Source organism: Equus przewalskii, chromosome 18 (assembly GCF_037783145.1).
Source record: "Equus przewalskii isolate Varuska chromosome 18, EquPr2, whole genome shotgun sequence".
NCBI classification, from domain to species: domain Eukaryota; kingdom Metazoa; phylum Chordata; class Mammalia; order Perissodactyla; family Equidae; genus Equus; species Equus przewalskii.
In genome coordinates, this window is record NC_091848.1 from 811028 (window position 1) to 830569 (window position 19542).

The following is a 19542-nucleotide window of genomic DNA, read 5'->3' on the forward strand; positions in this document are numbered from 1 at the left end:
CTTTTCTGCTGTATTATTACTGAGGGTTTTGTTCCCTTTCAGCTAGTTAACTGCCTGTAAGAGACACTTTACATGCAAATATTCTGCTTTTCATCAAAATTTTCCCCTAGGTATAGGATCCATTCATGACTTTTGCCTTACCCAATCTTTACCACCATGATTGCTGAATGATGATTTTTCCCACTCCAGCCCTCTCTCCTCATTCATTAGTCAGCCCTCAGCATTCTGTTTTAAGCAAGAGCCTCCCTTCCTCCCATTATTTATTGACTTATTTATTATTGGTATGGACTCATGAACTCTTATGTTTTTCCATGGTTTGTAATTTATTATTGTGCTTAATTATTTTGGTACACAGATTGTCCTAGGCTTAGCCAGTGAGATGCCTTTCAAGCTGGCTCCTGCAGTATTGGGACAAGATTCCATCATCTTCTATAAGCACTTCCTTGCTTTTTTGGCATAACAAGACGTTTCAGGTCTACCTACTCTGTCCCAGCCTTGGACCAGCCATTTCTCTCACTACTCCTGGTTCCTTTGAATGAGAATGGTATGAGAGACCAAGGTCTCGGCTCTCAGGATGCTCATGTGCTACTTGATTTTGGTGATGGTTTCATGGGCTTATACATATGTCAAATGTATCAAATTGTGTGCAGTTTATTGTATGTCAATACAGTACTTTAATAAAGCTGTTTTACCAAAAGTGGATAATAAAGGAAGAAACATGTTTTTAAAAGACACTTTTTACAAAGCTAAAAGTAAAATATAGTGTTCAGGGATAAAACTTGGGTAATAAAACTCCAAAGAAAATCAAAGTGATTGCCATAAAATTCATGAGGATGGTTATTTTGTAGAGGAAGGCATTGGTTGTGACTGGGACCGGGGCCATGAAGCTTCTAAGGTAGCTGGTAAGGTTTTATTTTTTGACCTGGATGGTATTACAAGAATTTTCTCTGTATAACAGTTTGTTATATGATTGTTTTATGCAAATTTCTGTAGCTTACAATTTTGTCATATTTTACAATAAAAAAGGTTTAAAAATAAATGAATGTTGTTCATGTTCATGATGCAAATAAATTATTATTTATTAGAAATTAAAGTCATTCTGCAAGTAAGGCAAATCCACTGATAATCTAATATATTTCATTGTACAGCTTATAAGCTATTTTAAAGTACATTCAGATAATGACTTTTTAATGAGCAATCTATACCAACTTAAACTGGAATATTCATCTTCCTTAATATGTTAACTTTTTGAGTATCGTTACAAAACCCAATCATATAAGATGAAGACAAATGTTTATTTCACTTTTAGAATTTTCATTTGGTTCTTTTTATTGGTTTCTATTTCTCTGCTGAGATTTATTATCTTTTCACGAATTAGAGTAGATTTTCTTTTATGTCTTTGAGCAGAAGTATAACTGCTTCTTCAACAATCCTTGTCTGCTTAATTTCAATATCTGGGTCATCTCAGAATCAGTCCCCATTAACTGTCTTTTCTCTCGAGAATAGGTCATGCTTTTCTATTGCTTCCTGTGTCAAATAATTTTTATTATATTCTGGACATCGTGAATGTTATGTTATAGAAATTCTGGATTCTGTTATATTTCTCCAAATGCTGGTGGTGGTGGCAATGGTGGTGGTGTTGCTTTAAGGAGGCAATTAATTTGATTGATTTCAAACTGCAAACTGTCTCTAGGGCAACAGCTCAAATTTCAGTTCAGTTCTTTTATCTGTAACCAGGCTGCATGGAGTCTGGCCTGTGCACATGCAGTTCAGGGGTCAGCCAGCCATGTGGGCAGAGTTTATCTGCAGTATCTGGGGCTCCCTCTCTCTCTGGCTCTCTCCAATTCAGGGTTCACTCTTTGCTTTCCATCAGCCAAGGTTGCCCCAAATACTGTCCTCTCGTTCTTCAGGCCAGAACGACTTGAGCTTTCTACCAGTTTTCTATCAGAATTTTAGTTCCCCTGCACAGTGCAGACTGAGGCCTGCTCTCAGGTTTAAAATTAATTAAGAACAAACAAACAAAACACCTGACCCCATACTGTCACCTCATTCCAAGTGTCAACTTCTGTCTAGAATCTTCCTGCCTTGGGTCACTTTCCAATGCCATCACATAACGGTTTTTCTTTTCTTTTCTTTCTTTTTTAAATGTTACCCAAGTTTAGGCTTTTTACTTAAGTGCAGATCAGTCTGATAGGAGGTTACTTGGCTATTATAGAAGTGGACTGAATGTTTATTTCTGTAGAGAAATAATAATATGAAGATGCTAAGAAATCTTTTCTATGGATGAATAAAATAATGATATAGAAAAACACATATAGTTGTACTAACAGATTAGGTTATTTTTTGGCAAAGAAAAACCCTTTGACTACATATAATTTCAAGGAAATCTGCATATATAATCACAAACAGAATATAAAGATAAGAAAAGTAATAAGGGGAAAACATGTTTTACAAAAAGGAAAACAGTTATGCTTTATTTTGGAATAAAATATTTGAACCTCTTGTATCATTTTAGGAATAAATCTAATGAAGCTGATGACAGTCAAAGAGAACTTAGAAAATTGAAGTTTCAATCCGTTATTTCTGAGTCACGGTATACACTGCAAATTTTTTAATTAATATTTTTAGTAATTGAATTTGATACCATATTTTAAATAACATTTTATTTAAAATGTACTTAGCTTTCCTTATTGTATTATTTACATATGCTATAACTAATTTGAGTTTATAATATCTTAAAGCTGTTCATTAATTTTGCTTCTCTCTGGATGGAAAAATTTCAATATCATAGAAGTATTCGTTTTCTCAGCATTCTTAATTTTTTTAAGTTAAGGTTATAGTCTTTGGTTTCAAATGAGATTTTCACATATCTTTGATAGACATAAAAATATAGTATCTAATGCATATTGGTGGGGTTTTTTTCTCTATTCCATTTTAGGCACACCAGATTGCTTAAAGAAAAAGAAGATTCTTTAGTGGCTTGTCAACAAATATACAAAACTTTACAGGAGGAACTGACTTCAAAAGAAAGGCAAGAAGAAGACATGAAAAGAAGAATTAACCTTGCAGAGAGTGAACTAGAGATAACCAAAACTCTTCTGAGTCAGACAAAGGAACAGGTGGCAACACTGAAAAGCGAAAGGTGCAGGCAAGAATGATTTCTTCCAACAATATTTTATGTTTAAATCAATATGCAATATATATTTGAAATATCAAGGTCCTACATATTTTAATAACAGTGAAATCACAGGACTAAAGATATATTTCACTTGAAAGGTTATCGCCTCCCAGCACCTCATGTTACAGGTGATTAAACTGAAGCCCACATTGGCTAAATGACTGGCTTAAAGTTCCAGCGTTAGTGAAACCAGAGATGGGGCTCACGTGCATTTGGCGTTAGATTTTTATTGAAAAGAATCAAAAAGACCGTATGTGGTACTTAGACTCTGAATATCACCTGGATCAATAATTGGTAGATTCTAGCATTTTCCAATGGAAAAACATCTTTTTATATCACTTTTTCCCTTTATTGGCTTCTACTTTTCCTCTGTCTTTGTTATTTAACACCTCTTATTGAAGGTTTACCACCAGCAAAGGTTGTCACCAAAGCAATACCTCTGGGATTGAGGTGGTGTCAGGCTACTCAGAAGCATATTCGTCTAGGCTTCCTGCATATTTTTGCTCCATTAATTTGTCTTTAACTGTATCTATACTTAACATCTCATCCCTGCTTTCTTTCTTTTTGTTTTCATTTGCCTAGTATGTCTTTACTCATTCTTTCTGAGTCCTTTTGTTTTAAATGCATGTCTGATATATAGCATAAATTTGGGGTCTTTCTTTTATTGGTTTTTATCATATGTGGGAGTCTTTAATAGAAGATATTATCCCATTTACATTTATTGGTATAACTATTGTATTCCAGAAGAACACAAGTTCCATAAGGGCAAGAATTTTTGTCGTATATTATTCTCTGTGCACAGAAGGTGCAATGGGCTATTTGTTTTTCATTCTTCTTATATATTTTTTAGTTTATTTTTTATTTCATTCTTTTCATTTTATAAGCATTTGAATGCTCCTAATTTAGAAGATTTATCGTCTTTTTTTAGTTCTTTATAAGGGCAGCTATTTGCTCCCAGAGGAGGAGTCTGGGAGTGGGGCCATGGGAGTGGGTAGCAGGCAGCTTACAGTTAGATTCACTGTCTCAGGCCTTCTCATCAACACTCTGCCCTGGGCCATATCTGTCTACACGAGGCTAACAGGAAGGCTGTCTAGTTCACAGGGAAACAAGTCTTGTCTCGGGTCCATCCTGGGTGATATATGTTTACTTCTCTTCGGTTGACTAAGATGAACAGCTGTAGGGCTGACTGCCGCCCTCCATTTCTTCCTTGCTCTGCCACACCAATAACCTGCTTCTCACAAAGACCTTGTACTTGCATGACCCTTCACTCCATGCCACCACCTCTGACATTTCACAGTGATACAGTTGCTCAACTCGCAGCATGTTAGAAGCAGCAATTTTATAAGCAGGAAATTTGCAAGAGCAAGGCTTACTAATAAGAAGCTGAAAGATTGACCATGTGGAAGAAGAGAGGAAAAACTATAAATACAAACAAAAACTTTAAAAGCATTGCAATTTAGCCCAATGTGTAATAGAGGCAAATAACCCTACACACGTCAATAACCTTATATTTATAACATGGGTTAATAACTGATGGCCATGATGATGTCCCTGAGTCAGAAAGATTAAAATCAGCTATATACTCTATATAAAAGGTGCAGAATCATATGTGTTAGGGCACTATGAAATAAATAAAAATTTTAAAAGTCTTCTGTTTAGAACTTTGGTTATCTGAGCAATATTCTTATATTCCTATGTTATCTAGAATACCCATTTCCAATGAAGTCAGATTAAGTGGGTTTACTTGTTTATCCAGATGAACACTATCTCTTTCATGGGTATTGAAATGATCCTCCTGTTCAAATGTTTCTGGAACTCTTTTCTGAGGATTGGCTTAAGTGCACATGTTTTAGAATATCCTCAGTATAATGAATGCTTGTCCTTTAGGAATGAATTTGATTTTTACAACAATCTCAGTAGGTTCCAGTGCATATGATGGGAAATCAATCTGGTAAATACCATTTAGGCTCAAAAATAAAGTAAAATGTTTTCTTTTTTTTTTCTGTGCTTAGTAAATTATCTTAGCTTCAATTTGAAGAAGGCAGTTTTGTGAATGTTTTGAGGATTAATAGCATCATTAGAATAAATACAGAGCTTTCTTGGGGCATTGCTTTGAAGTAGCATACTCACCTGGATATGGATGTGTTTTAGAAATGCAGTGAGTCTAATCTCACCTTCTGTTCTAAGTGTGGACTGAGAAGGAGAATTTCCAGTTTTCAGAGAATACACAGATCCCTGAACCGCCTCTTCCTCCTCTTCTCCCCTCTTCTCCTCGTGCGTCCTTGCCCGTGTTCCTTCTTTGCTCTCTGTATGTTAGTCCGTCCAAGTGGCATGGTGTTTCTTAGTCCTTTGGCGGCGCTAAATTTACTGACGTGATGTTTCTCACATGATAAAAATAAAAATGTGCTTATGGACCAGTAAGTTATCATATTATCATAGGATTACTCCTAGGCATAAGCACTGTCCTTTTTCTTTGTCCTAGGCCACTTGTCCTCTGTTGTATCCTCAGAGTCTGGCACATGTATCCACTCAATAAATATTTGTTGAGTGAATGAGTGATTTGTTTTGGGTAACAAATTATTTTTTGAGCATTTTCTACATGCCAGGTTCTAGGTACCTGGGGACACAGAGTAGAGAACTAACTAGAATAGTTAAAGACTGTGATGAGGGGTGTGTGGTAGACACTGTAGAAGGGGTGCCTGATTAGGGAAGGGTGGTCATAAAAGTGACTTCCGAGATGAAGCATAAAGGGAGACAAGTAGAAGTCACCGGGCCAAGAGCCAGGGAAGAGCTTTACAAGCAAAGAAGGAGCTTGGTGAGTTCTCGGAAATGGCAGTGACCCGAGGAGCAAGCGTGAGGGAGACGAGTGAGGGCAACTCACACAGAGCCTCACAGGCCTTTAGGGTTTGGGTATTATTTTCAGTGCAATGAAAAGACACCATTGAAAGGATTTAAGCAGAGGAGTGACACTGCAGAAAGACCATTCTGCGGCTGGCTGGAGAAGGGGCAACGGGCAGTGTGGCAAGTCAGGTCATTTACAGTTTTGATATTAATCAAAGGATTTTGCATATAGTTAAGCCTAAGAGACAGAGAAAAATGAAAATCTTCAGCTCCTACCACCTGCCAGTTTCTGCTGGGTTATTTAAGCGTCTGTACCAAGTGGATGGCAGCAAAATAGCCAGGGTTTAGTCTATGTTGAGCCCAAGGGGATATGTGAAAGCCGAGTTAAAAAGACATCCTGAAGAATAATGACCTTCCAGAAGCTTTTGACATCACCGTCCAAACCTGCCTTAAAACTTCTGTTACCGAAACTGAAGTGGGTTCCCTCCTGGTGAGTTAAGTCAGACTCTCCACCAGAAGTAGTTGTCTCACAAAGTAAAGTGTATTTGCAGCAAATAGGAGCCCATGAGGGATCACTTCCAGAGTCACGGCTCCCTGGACAAAGGGCAGCAGGGACATTTATTTTGCATGGGGGATGAATATTCAGAAGGAAGAGATGAGTATCCTCTTGTGCAGGCTCAGGTGGAAAACATGCTTCCACACACACTGCAGGCGATGGTAGTAAAGTAACAAGCTCCTCCCGGAGAGATCTTCGCATTAAAAACAAGGCAGAGGTCACAGGCGTGGCTCTTGTGAGGCTGGGTCTGGTTCAGGGTGGCTGGTGATGGCATCTCCTTAGCATAACAGAAGGGAACAGAACAATTTGGAAAAACAATTAAAATATCCAAACCCACCCTTGCGTTCCTGGGCTAACTATTCCGTGACACTGACACTTGTCTTCCCTTGGCTGCAGGGGCAACCTGCTATCCTGCCCCTTCCCTCTCTGTTTTAGTTCTCCACCCCTCCCCCCCACGATGGCCTGGCAGCAGCCATTCTTTAAGGCTCACGCCGGAACCTGGCTTTCCTCGCTCTGCTTTCTCTCCCTCCTTAAACTGTCTCTCTGTTGGGCAAGTTTGCTCTTGAGCTTTGATTCAGAGCCCCGGTGGGACCTCTACATAGAGGTGTCCCTAAGCAGTTAGAGATGTGAAAGTCCCTCCAAAAGAAGAAGCTGGGCTCAGGAGAAGTTCTAAAATAGAGACCCTTGATGTCACCTGCAGAGATTCTTGTTCAGTAGGACTGGGCGGTTCCGGGAATTTGATACACAGCAAGATCTCAAACCACCGCCATAGAATGATCCACCAACCAGGCCACCACATGTGCTCACAGTGACAGTGAGAGCTTTGTAAATCCACCGCCCCTGCTGAAGTTGCCATTGGGACCGTTATGAAAAACATGCAATTTAGAAGCTATGTAGTTTCAGAAGAGGAGAAAAAGAACATGTAAAGAGCCAGAACTGGGGGCCAGCCTGGTGGCACAGTGGTTAAGTTTCCAAGCTCTGCTTCAGCAGCCCCAGTTCGCTGGTTCGGATCCTGGGTGTGGACCTATGCACGGCTTCTCAAGCCATGCTGTGGCAGGCGTCCCACATATAAAAGTAGAGGAAGATGGGCACAGGTGTTACCTCAGGGCCAGTCTTCCTCAGCGAAAAGAGGAGGATTGGCAGCAGATGTTAGTGCAGGGCTAATCATCCTCAAAAAAAAAAAAAAAAAGCCAGAACTGACTGATCCTAGAAAAAAAAATAAAACTTCTGAATTTGGAGCAGGAAAAGAGTTAATAACTAAGAAATAATTCATACCTTAGTAGAACTCTATTTAGTAATGCATGACTGCCCCACACTCAATGGAGGAAGCTCCATTTGGAGAAGAGACTCCTCCGCAAGGAAGAAAGTAGACCCTTGGGGGGCACAGCCGCTGGGGCGGAGCAGTTCTGGCCTGCTGGGTCACAGACACACCGCGGCTGAGAGAGGGGTCTCCTTTGTGGATGGGGAGGAATGCCCGAGGCACAGGGGACAGCGCCAGAGCAAAGTATGGCTGTTATTTAAATTCTGTGTAAAGGGAGCCCTCCGCTCTCCCGTCTGGGCTGCCAGGTCTTTGTCCAGGGCTGAACTCCCAGAACCGCGCGTTTGCAACAGCGCTGCAGGCGGACTGTGGATTACCGGGGTTCTGTGCGCTCGTCTGCGGGCCTGAGGCCATTTCCATGAAAGATTATTTCTACGGTAAAATGTGTTTGGAATTCCCCATGACCACCTTACAGATACACCTTATAAGGACATATGTGTTTAAGCGTGGAGACTGCCCACATTAACGCTTGGCGAAATTCACACGCGCTATGTAGTTTCACTAATCCTGTCGAAACCCTCAGCTGCTTAGACCGCTCTCATACCCTCAGAGCTGTGTTAGCCCCATCTTGGTAAATTCCAAGGAAAAATACAGAAACATAGTTTTAGTGATTTACCTGCCAATAACATGATGAGATCAGTGAAGCGCGTCATGGGAGGAAAAGTTTAGTTGTAACCAAAGTTAGGTGCGAGTTGCTTATGTTTGAATTATTCTGTGAAATAAATATTATATGTCTGTAACTGTCTGTGTACGTATTATCTATCTTAAATGAGGTTGATGTAATTGCTCCCTGTCTCCGCAGAAGCACATCTTTTAGGTTATAGAGAAGGGTCTTATTCCCCCTCCCACGCACCCGTAACGAACTGCTTTGTCAATTCCCTGGTCCTCTCCTCCTGCTCTTTTTTTTTTTTTTTTTTTTTTTGCTTGAAAGCTCTAAAGCCTCGTCCCAGAAAAATATACACAAAGTCTAGCAAATTATTTCAGGAGGTCCATGGAGTTTCCCGTTTTCTGTATATGACATGACCCCACGCTTAAACACACCTGCTTCCTCGTGCGCGCTCTCTCCCCCTCCCTCCTTTTCTCATCTCTCCCCCTGTCTCCCTCTCAAGCTCTCTCACACACAGCCCACGGGTTTCAGTCTTGGGGAGCCCTCTGAGCGCTTCTGTGGACACGATCTGATCTTGTCTTCACGCTGCCCTGAGCAAGATGCGGGCGCCGTTGTGTGGTGCTCAGTGGAAGGTATGAGGGGCCTGAAAACCGGCCTGGACTCTGCCACTTGCCACTCGCCACAGAGGAAGGGGCTCGTTTCTCTTGCATAAATATGTCATTCCCCCTGCCCCCTCACCGAGCCCTGTGTTCCCAGGTCAGCTCCCACCCAGATGAAGCACTTTTTTAAATTCGCAAACCCAGAGAGAAAGCCATATCAAATTTGCCCAAAGCCATTGGCTCGCAGAGCTGTGGCCCTCACCTGGGAAGCAGGTGTCATTTTCCACATTTTCCACATGAGGAAATAGGTCAAGTGACGCTAAATGTCTTGCTCAGGGTCACATAATTGGCAAAGACAGAAATCAAGCTCCATTGTGTCTAACCTTATAACCCATGTTCCCTCCACTACAGTTTGCACAATTCCCTCAGCGTTTGTCTTGAAGGGCCCAGTTTTGTCAGCTTCTCTCAGTGTGACTTCTCTTTCTCTATCATCTTGTAACACTGAGTCTTCAGGGGACTCCTAGCCCTGCAAAGAGCAGAAAAACCCAGAGTGGCCTCTTTGTGTCCCCTCTCCCCATCTCTTCCCTTTCTTAGCCACCCCTCCACTCTTTCCGGGTTCTTCTAGTCACTCAGTGGATATAAGATGGTGACTTTGTTTTCTACTCTCCGGTGCCTTGGCAAAAGCAGAAGTGGAGCTGTATCTTTAGAATGAAAATAGAGTAAAAACATTTCACAACACACTCTAGAAGAAGAGAAGCTTCGTGTTTAGTTATTTTAATGAGGCTTGTCATATTTTCATGCAGGCTAGAAGCAATGAGAAGTGTAGAATATAAACAGGGATTCAGAAGCAGTGTTTTCAGGGTTCTGTCACCTTGTGGTGATGTGGCTCAGGATATAAAAGCGGACTTTGGGGTTAGGCAAACACAGGTTCAAATCCCAGCGCGACCAGGGTCAAGTTTGGACAACTTACTTGACCACTTACAGGGTCATTTTCCTTGTCTGTAAAAGGGGCATGTTAATAATCGCCATCTTCTTGTGAATGATAAAGCGTCTGGTATTGTGCCTGGTAGGTCGTAGGTGCTCAGAAAGTATTAGTTCCTTCTCTTTCATTTTTCCTTAGGTTGCTAACCTCTTACAGCATCGTATCTTATTAATTTTTATACCCTGCGCTGGTGATGTGGATATTCGGTAAGTGTCTGTTGAATTCAACATTATCTGCTTTACTCTTAAACTTGTAGATTAGTCTGTGGAGTGATTCCATTTGGATGCTCTCTTGTTCGCTTAAAGCATTATGAAATGGTCTAAGTAATATCATTCTAAAATAACAAACCTTGTTAGGCTTTTTTTCCCAAGACTCAGCTCTTTCTCTGACTTCCTACCCATCTACAGCTGTCAGAACAAGAGGCTTGCCAAACATCTTTTGATATCCCAGACTTACAGCTTTTGTGGAGGCAGGAGTGGTGGCAAAATCTACTCCATCTCTTTGACTGACAGTGTGAAGACACCTGTAAAAGAACGACTCGTGAAACCAACTTTAAAGCTGTCGTTTGGCATTATGGTTTGACATTTGTTCGCAGTTACGGTTTTAACTCCAATTAAGGGAATCTAGATTTTTGCATGTATATGAGAAATTAGATTCTCATTTTCTTTTTGGCAGAAGAATTTAAAAGTTAACGTTTTAAAAATAAATACTCTTGATTGCAAGTAGATCCTAATTTGCCTATTATGCCAACTCCAAAACGTTCTCTTTGCAAACTCTCTGGTGAAATTGCAGGGCAGAGCCCCACGGACAGCCACACCTCCCTCGCACGTCAGAAAAGGAGGCAGCAGGCACACAGCAGGGAGCCCGAGGCGGGCACGGGCTTCAACCCGCTTTGCTTCTCATGTGTCAAGGGACTTCAGATAGTCATTTACCACGCAGGATATTTGTTTCTTCCAAAACTTAGGGAACTGCACTGGTGTATTTCCAAGGAATGGCAAGAAAAAAGCGTTATACCCGCAGAGACTAAAACAGTGCCCGACACAGAGCAGGGCTCAGTAAATACTTGCTGGATGGATGGATGGATGGATGGGAATGAATTTAATCCCAGTCAAACCATTGATCACAGGATTTAAACTCAGAAGCTCCCAAGTGTTTCTCTCAGGCCCAGAGAACTTCTGACATGCCAAAAATCAGAGCTGGGAGTACAATTCAAACTCCTGGATTCTAGTGATAATCTTCTTTATTGGATTCTTAGTAAAATCCAAATTTAGGACCTAAATCCATATTGCTTCCTATAATTCTAAATGAATATCTCTAGACTGGTTCTGAAGAGGCAATTGGATGTCTGTATGATATTCAAAAACGGCTACACATTTTCAGCTTTTTATAACATGGAAAAATATGGACTATACCTCTAACAGTTAATGTTTTATTTTTTGTCATTCCTCTACATTTCTAGCAAAAAAGGCTCACTAAGTCAAAGTTGATGCTTCACAGTTTCTTTCAGCACAAGATTGTTTTTTCTGTATCAACGTCTTCAGACAGTTTTGCATTTCTGAACAATGTGCAGGCTCTTCCGTGGGTGTAATATATAAGTGTGGTTTTCATTTTTGGAATCAGGACTGTCTTTTTCACACGTATTAATCATCTCTGTATACGTCACTCAATGCCCATTCCATGCTAATCAAGGATAGTAAGCGTTTGTAACATCGAGTATAATGATTCTTTCTGCCTTCTCCCGTGAAAGAATCGCATTTAAGAGTTCTTACAGTCAGGAACAGAGACTCAGCAGGAATCGAAGAGATATGAAAGTCCTTATCATTTCTGTAGCTGTAAATATCAAGCAAATTTACCATCACAGATGCAAGTCCATAATTTTTCTAACTTCACTCAAAACACCTTATACTTCGTGGAAGTATCATAAGGAATGTCATAATTCTTTGCAAATTCAGTGAATAATTATCATTTCATTAACATTGTTTGAACCTTGGCCTCCTATATTTTGGCTTCTATAATCTACTAGACTTTCATAGTTTTTGTTCTAAAAAGATACGTAACAGTGGTGTTTTGTACTGGGTCCATCAGAGGAATGTATATGAAATGGATTCTATTTTTAATGGTATCAAAATTATTACTGTCTCCAAGGAGAATGAAATTTGAGCATCTCAGATTTTCAGTACCTTCCATTTTATAGTCAAGGTAACTTCTAACGTATAGGCACACATCTGGAAATGCTCATTGGAATTTAAGACCTTTTTTCAAATAGGAAATTTGGCTTAAGAAATAAAATGGATCACATTGCCAGGACTCTGATGTCTGGCCATGTCTAACAAGCACGTGGCCAGCCACATCCATTTTATGATTCTGGCCTTTTGAAAACCAGGTTAAGTGCTACTTTATTTCCATTGACTGCTGCCCCTTATTTGATCAGGTTTGCTATTATAAGATTCTAATATTATACCTGAAGTTGTGTAACATTACTTGGAGGAAGACCATTGTACTAGTTTCCTATTGCTGCTATAACAAGTTACTGCAAACTTAGTGGCTTAAAACAACACAAAATTTATTATCTCACAGCTCTGGAGGTCAGAAGTACAGATGAATGTTAAGGGACTAAAATCAAGCTGCCAATAGAGTTGGTTCTTTCTGGAGGCTCCAGGGGACAACCCATTCCTTGCCTCTTCCAACCTTCAGAGGCTGCTGGCATTCCTCGGGCCCTGGCAGCATGAATCTAATCTCTGTTTCAGTTGTCACGTCATCACCTGTCCCCATAGTAACTCTCTTGCTTCTCTCTTATAAAGACTGAGGTAATTACTCTAGGGCATATCCAGATGTTGCAGGCAATCTCCCATCTCAAGATCCGTAACTTAATCACATCTGCGAAAATCCCTTTTGCCATATAAGGTAACATATTTATAGACTCAGGATTAGGACATGGATATCTCTGAAGGCAATTATTCAGCCTACCACAATTGCAATAAGTTAAAGATGATTATTATCAACCCTATAGCAGCCACTAAAATAAAACTAAACAAAGAGACACAGCTAATAAGTCAATAAAGCAGATAAAGTTGAATCATAAGACATATGTAAAATCCAAAAGAAGGCAGAGAAAGAAGGAAAAGGAAATAAGAGATAAGAGAAGTAGAACACAAATAGCAAGATAATCGATTTAAGCCTAACCACATCAACAATTCAATTAAATGTAAATTTCCAAACATTCCAATTAAAAGGTGGAGATTATCAGATGGTATAAAAAAGTAAGATTCAGCTATGTACTGCCTATAGGAAATGTATTTTAAATGTAATGACACAAATAGGTTAAAAGTAAAAAAATGGAAAAAGATAAACCATGTTGACAGCAATCAAAAGAAAGCTGGAATGTGTCTATTAATATCAGACAAAGTAGATTTTAGAACAAAGAATATTACCAAGAATAAAGAAATTCATTTCGTAAAGAAAAATGGATCAATTCACTAGAAGGACATAACAATCCTAAATGTTTGTGCATCTATAACAGCTTAAAAATACAGGAAACAAAAACTGATAGAACTATAAGAAGAAGTAGCCAAATTCACAATTATTGCTAGAGACTTCAATAGCCCTCTCTCAATAATTGATAAAACAAGTAGATGGAAAAATTAGTAAGGCTGTAGAAGACTTGAACTTCACAACCAATTAACTTAACTTAATTGACATTGATACAACATTCCACCCAACAACAGCAGAATATACATTTTTTTCCCCAAAGGCATACAGGGTGCTCACCAAGACAGACCATATAATTAGGCTATGAAACAAAACCAAAGAAATTTAAAAGGACTCAAATCATGCAAAGTGTGTTCTCTGGTCACAATGTAATTAACTTAGAAATAAATAACAGAAAAGTATCTGGAAAATACCTCCAATATTTGTTAACTCTATAACACAATTCTAAATGAGATACGAGTCAAAGAAAACATCAAAAGGGAAATTACAAAGTATTTTGAACTAAATGGAAATGAAAACATCAAAATTTGTGGGATGTCACTAAAGCAAAACTTCAGGAGGGGGGACAAATTTATAGCAATAAATGTCTGTGTGGACAAAGAAAAAAGGTCTCCCACCTTAAGAAACTGGAAAAAGAAGACAAATGAAACCCAAGATAAGCAGAAGAAAGTAAATCATAAAGATCAGAGCAGAAATAAATGACATAGAAAACAGAAAAACAATATAGAATATCAACTAAACAAAAATCAGTTTCTTTGAGGAGATCAATAAAATTAATAAACCTCAAGCCAGATTGACCAGGAAAAAAAGAGAGAAGACAGAATTCACCAATATCAGAAATGAGAGAATTGACATTACTATACATTCCACAGATATCAATATAATAATAGAGGAATATTATGAATGACTTCATACCATTAATTTTGACAACTGATGAAATGGACAAATTTTTTGAAACGTTATCTACCAAACAAAGTTCACTAAAGGAGACATAGATAACCTGAAAACTTTCCCACAAAGGAAACTTCAGGCCCAGAATTTTCATTGGTGAATTTTACCACGTGTTTAAGGAAGAAATAATATTGATTCCACTTCAACTCCTCCAGAAAATTGTAGAAGAAAGAATAGTTCTTAACTTGTTTTATGAGGCTAGTATTATCTGGATACCAAAAGCTGACAAAAGTATTACAAGAAGACTAACAAACCAACAACACTCATCGGCATGGATGCAAAATTCTAAACAAAATTTTAACAAATTGAATCCAGCAACATATAAAAAGGAAATAAATCATGAATATGTGGCATTTACCTCAGGAGTGCAAAGTTGGTTTAGCATTCAAAAATAAATCAATGTTATTCAATATATTAAACTAAAAAAGAAAAACTATACGACTATGTCAACAGAAACAAAAAGCAGTTAACATCATACTTAATAGTGAAAGAGTAATTCTCCCCTCCTAAGATCAGGATCAAGAACAAAATATTCACTGCCGACAGTTCAATTCAACATTGTGCTGGAGGTTCTAGTCAGTGCAATCAGGCAAGAAAAGGAAATAAGAGGCATCAGAGTGGAAAGGAAGAAATAAAACTCTTTATTCACAGACAACATGCTCACTAATATAGAGAACCCTATGGAATCTACAAAAGAAGTTACTAGAACTAATAAGTGAGTTTAGCAAGATTTCAGAAAAAAAGATCAACATCCAAAAGTCAGGTTAATTTCTATGTATTAGCAAAGAACAATTGAAATTAAAAAGTAATATTTACAAAAAGATTTTCAAACACGTGAAATACTTAGGGATGAATCTGACAAAGGATGTGCAAGACCTGTACACTGAAAACTACAAAACATTGCTGAAAGAAATTAAAGAGGACCTAAATAAATGGAGAGATATACAATGTTCATGGAACAGAAGACTCAATATTGTTAAGATTACAATTTTCCCCCAATTGATTTATAGATTCAATACAATCACAAGCAAAACTCCAGCAGTCTTTTTTGTAGAAATTAACAAGCTAATTTTAAAAGTCGTATAGAAATGCAAAAGACCAAGAATAACCAAAATAACTTTGAAAAAAACTTTGAGTAGTCAAAAAATCACAGTCACTACCTGATTTCAAGATTTATTGTAAAGCTACAAATAATCAAGACAATGTCATATGGGTCTCAAGATAAATAGGTCAATGGACAGAACAGAGAATCCAAAAATAGGCACACATATATGGTTAATTGATTTTCCACATGAGTGCCAAAGTAGTTTGTTGGAGAACAGATAGTTTTTTGTAACCATTGATGCTGGAACAATTGTATAACCATATGCAGAAATGGGCTTTGATTCATACTGTGAAATGTATATATAAATTAATTCAAAATAGATCATAGATCTAAATATAAAACCTAAAATTATAAAACTTCTAGGAGAAAAATCTTTATGACCTTGGGTTAGGCAAAGATTTTTTAGCTTCAACACCAAAAGTACAATCCATAAAAGTAAAAAAACCTGGTAAATTGGACTTCATCAAAATTAAAACTTCCGTTCTTTAAAAGACACTGTTTAGAGAATGAAAAGACAGGCCATAGACTGGGATAATATATTTGCAAAATACATATCTCAAAGATTGTTTCCAGAATATATAAAGAACTTTAGAAACTCAGTCATATGACCATAAACACCCTAATAACAAATGAGCAAAAGATTTGAACAGATACTTCACCAAAGAAGATCGACAAATGGCCAGTAAGCATGTTAACAAGATGCGCAAGATCTTTGGTCATTAGGGAAATGCAAATTAAAACCACAATGAGAAACTACTACACACTTTTAGAATGTCTAAAATTAAAAAGCCTGACATACCAAGCGTTGGTGAAGATGTGGAGAAACTGGAACTCTCATACTCTGCTGGTTGGAATGGAAAACACTACGACTTCTTTGGAAAACAGTTTGGAAGTTTCTTAAAAAGTTAAACATACCCTTACCTTGTTACCCCTCCATTTCACTCATAGGTATTTACCCAAGTGAAGTGAATGGGACTATCCATACAAAAACTTGTACACAGATATTGGAGCAGCTTTATCTGTAATAGCCAAAACCTGTGAAAGAACCTCAATGTCCACCAACAGTTGAATGGATAAACAAATTGTGGATAAAGGGATAAACAAATAAAATACTACTCAGTGAATAAAATGAGTGAACTATTGATAGATGGTACAATGTGGATGAATCTAAAAGGAATTATGCTGATTGAAAGATGCCAGACATGAAAAAAGAGTATACTGTATGACGTATAGAGAATTTTATATAGAAGTCTGAAAATGCAAACTAATCTATAGTGACAGAAAGCAAACCATTAATTGCCTGGGGCTGAGGGGGTGGAGGGAAGGATACAAAGAAGGATGAGGAAACTTTGGGGGATGTTAGATGCATTGACTATTCTGATTGCAGTGATGGTTTCACAGGTTTATACATATGTCAAAACTCATCCGAGTACATACTTTAAACATGCAGTTTATTGTTTGTCAAATTATATCCTACCAAATCTGTTTTTTAAAAAAATCCTCTTGAAACCGTCTCCCCTTCCAAAACCTTCTATGGATGGGAAAGAAGCTTAGGAAACTGTTTGTCTCCCAACAGGGCAAAATCTCTAATGCCCTCTTCTGATGTGGCCAAGCTGGACAACGGAAAAGAAAGTACATCTCAGAGAGGAAAGCTAGGAGCTCTAGAGAAAACTGGTCTGAGAAACTGCTCCCAGGTGAAAGAACCACAGTCTAAGGAAAGAGCGTTCCCCACCGCCAGGGTGGGGTCCTTCCAGTGGCTTCCAGCGGGGTTGCAGAGTTGTGACGGACTCTGCCTGGTGCCAGGCAACTTACTGTGCACCTCCCAGGGAGACGACGATATTCTCCATGCCTGACTGACATCAATCTTGGCCATTTGATTTGTTCTTGCCACTGAAATGTGAGTGAAGGGATGCGCATCAATTCTGAGCAGATTTAACAGAGCCCATGCTTTGGTGATTGTTCTTTTCCACCTGCCACGAAAACAGCATTTCCAGGTAAGAGTTGTTCCTCAGGCTATCCCCTGGGAAAAAAAGAAAAACATGTGGAACAGAGCAGTAGATGACACATAACATGGACAAAAACTAAACTGTGATATCTTCTGAGATTACAGACATGTTAAATTTAAGATGTCTCTGAAATATAAAAATGGAACAGCCAGGTGGATGGTTGGGTACTTGAGTCAGACACTCAGAGAACAGATCTGAGCTGGAGATAACAATTGGGGGCTGTCAGCATCTAGATTGCATTTTAACCATAGGAGCGGAAAGGATCACCTAGAGAAAGAGAAAAAAAAAAGAGATGCCAGAACAGAGTGCTGAGAAACACAAACATTTGATTGACACGTAGAGGAAGATGAATTTGCAAAGGAGACAGGAAAGGCCAAATATTTGGAGGAAAGTCACAAATGAGGTTATTAATATAACCCCACGTTTGCTGTCCTCATTCTTTGTTCCTTCTGCCTCACTCCTCTTCTCCAGCCTACGGACTGCTGAGCAAGCATCAGAACCTGCTGGGTCTACCTCACACTTTAAAAGATAAATCTTCCTTTTATATTGCTGGGTTTTAAGCACCATTTGGACAGGGGCTCTGCCTTCCTAATTCACCTTTGTGTCTCCAGGGCTCAGTGACACACCTTGTCTGTAGTGTGCATAGTGGGCAATGAGCCCCACCTCTCAGGAGAGACTTACTACTCCCCTGCCCGTTCCTTCACCTTGGTCTTTCGCTTTAATTCTCTTTCTACCACAGACCTATTCTATTCTGTGCTTAGGCTGTATCATTCACGGTTTTTATAAGTATTGAGTAGACATACAGGGGTAAAGTATAAAGTACAATGCAATGAACATCTGTGTGTCAACCACTCAGTTTAGAAAAAGAAGCTTACCATTAGCTTTGAAGTCCCTTTGTGCTTCTCCCCAACTCCACTGCATTGCCTCCTTCCCTAAGGGAACGGACAGCCCGCCTTTTGTGCTTCTCAGCAGAGTAGGAATAGAAGGAAACTTCCATAGATGATAAAGAGCATCTATGAAACCTACAGATAACATCTCTTGTTCCTTTGCTTCTCTCTATAATTTTACCAAGTACGTTTGTATTCCTAAAAAATATATTAGATTTTGCATATATTTTATCTTCATAGAAATAAAATTATAGTATATGTACTACTCTGTGATTTGTTCTTTGTGCTCAAGATCATGTCCCTGGGATTTGTCCACGATGTTACATGGAGCTGAGAACCATTCATTGCTTCATCTGTGTTCTATTCTGAAGCATACCACAATTTATTTATCTTTTCTGCTTTAGCTATCTTCCATAAAGTTTGATATGTAGCAATTTCATTATTGTTCAATTCTAAGTATTTTAAAATATCAATTACGGTTTTTATTTGGCCCACAAGTTATTCAAAAATACATTTTTAAAATTTCCAAATATGTGGAGATATTTTATATATCTTTTGTCTCTGACACTGTTTTCAGAAAATACGGACTATAATAGTGCTGTTCAGTAGAAGTATAATGTAAGCCACATGTGTAATTTTAAATTTTTTAAGTGCTACATTAGAAGAGTAAAAGTAAACAGGTACCATCTATCTTAATAATGTATTTTATTTAACTCAGTATTTCTAAATTATCATATAAATATGTAACCGTCACAGTCATTTTAGATTTTTTTTGTACTAAGTTTTCAAATCTGGTATGTTTTTCACATTTACAACACATCTTAGTGTGGGCTAGTCAGACTTGAAGTGCTCAGTAGCCACATGTGGTTAGTAGCTGCCATATTGGACTATACAGGTTTATAGTATAATAGTTGTTTGAAATTTACTTTACGGTCTAGTATGTGGTCAATTCCATGTGAGCTGGAAAATAATTGTGTATTTTTCCACTAATTGGCTACAGGATTCTATATGGGTACCTTACAT

At 38.4% G+C, this 19542-nt stretch overlaps 1 protein-coding gene across 6 annotated transcripts in view; it reads left to right on the forward strand.

Annotated features, from left to right (window-relative positions):
• LEKR1 (leucine, glutamate and lysine rich 1) overlaps positions 1-19542 on the forward strand; it is a 182517-nt gene that overhangs the window by 128218 nt on the left and 34757 nt on the right. For 4 of the 6 annotated variants that reach the window (XM_070582169.1, XM_070582172.1, XM_070582173.1 and 1 more), the window contains 2 exons: positions 2516-2593; positions 2939-3142. In XM_070582169.1, coding sequence (XP_070438270.1) covers positions 2516-2593; positions 2939-3142 — 282 coding nt within the window. Of the gene's footprint in view, positions 1-2515; positions 2594-2938; positions 3149-19542 lie in introns of all 6 variants that reach the window. The other 2 variants (XM_070582168.1, XM_070582171.1) reach the window with 2 other exon arrangements.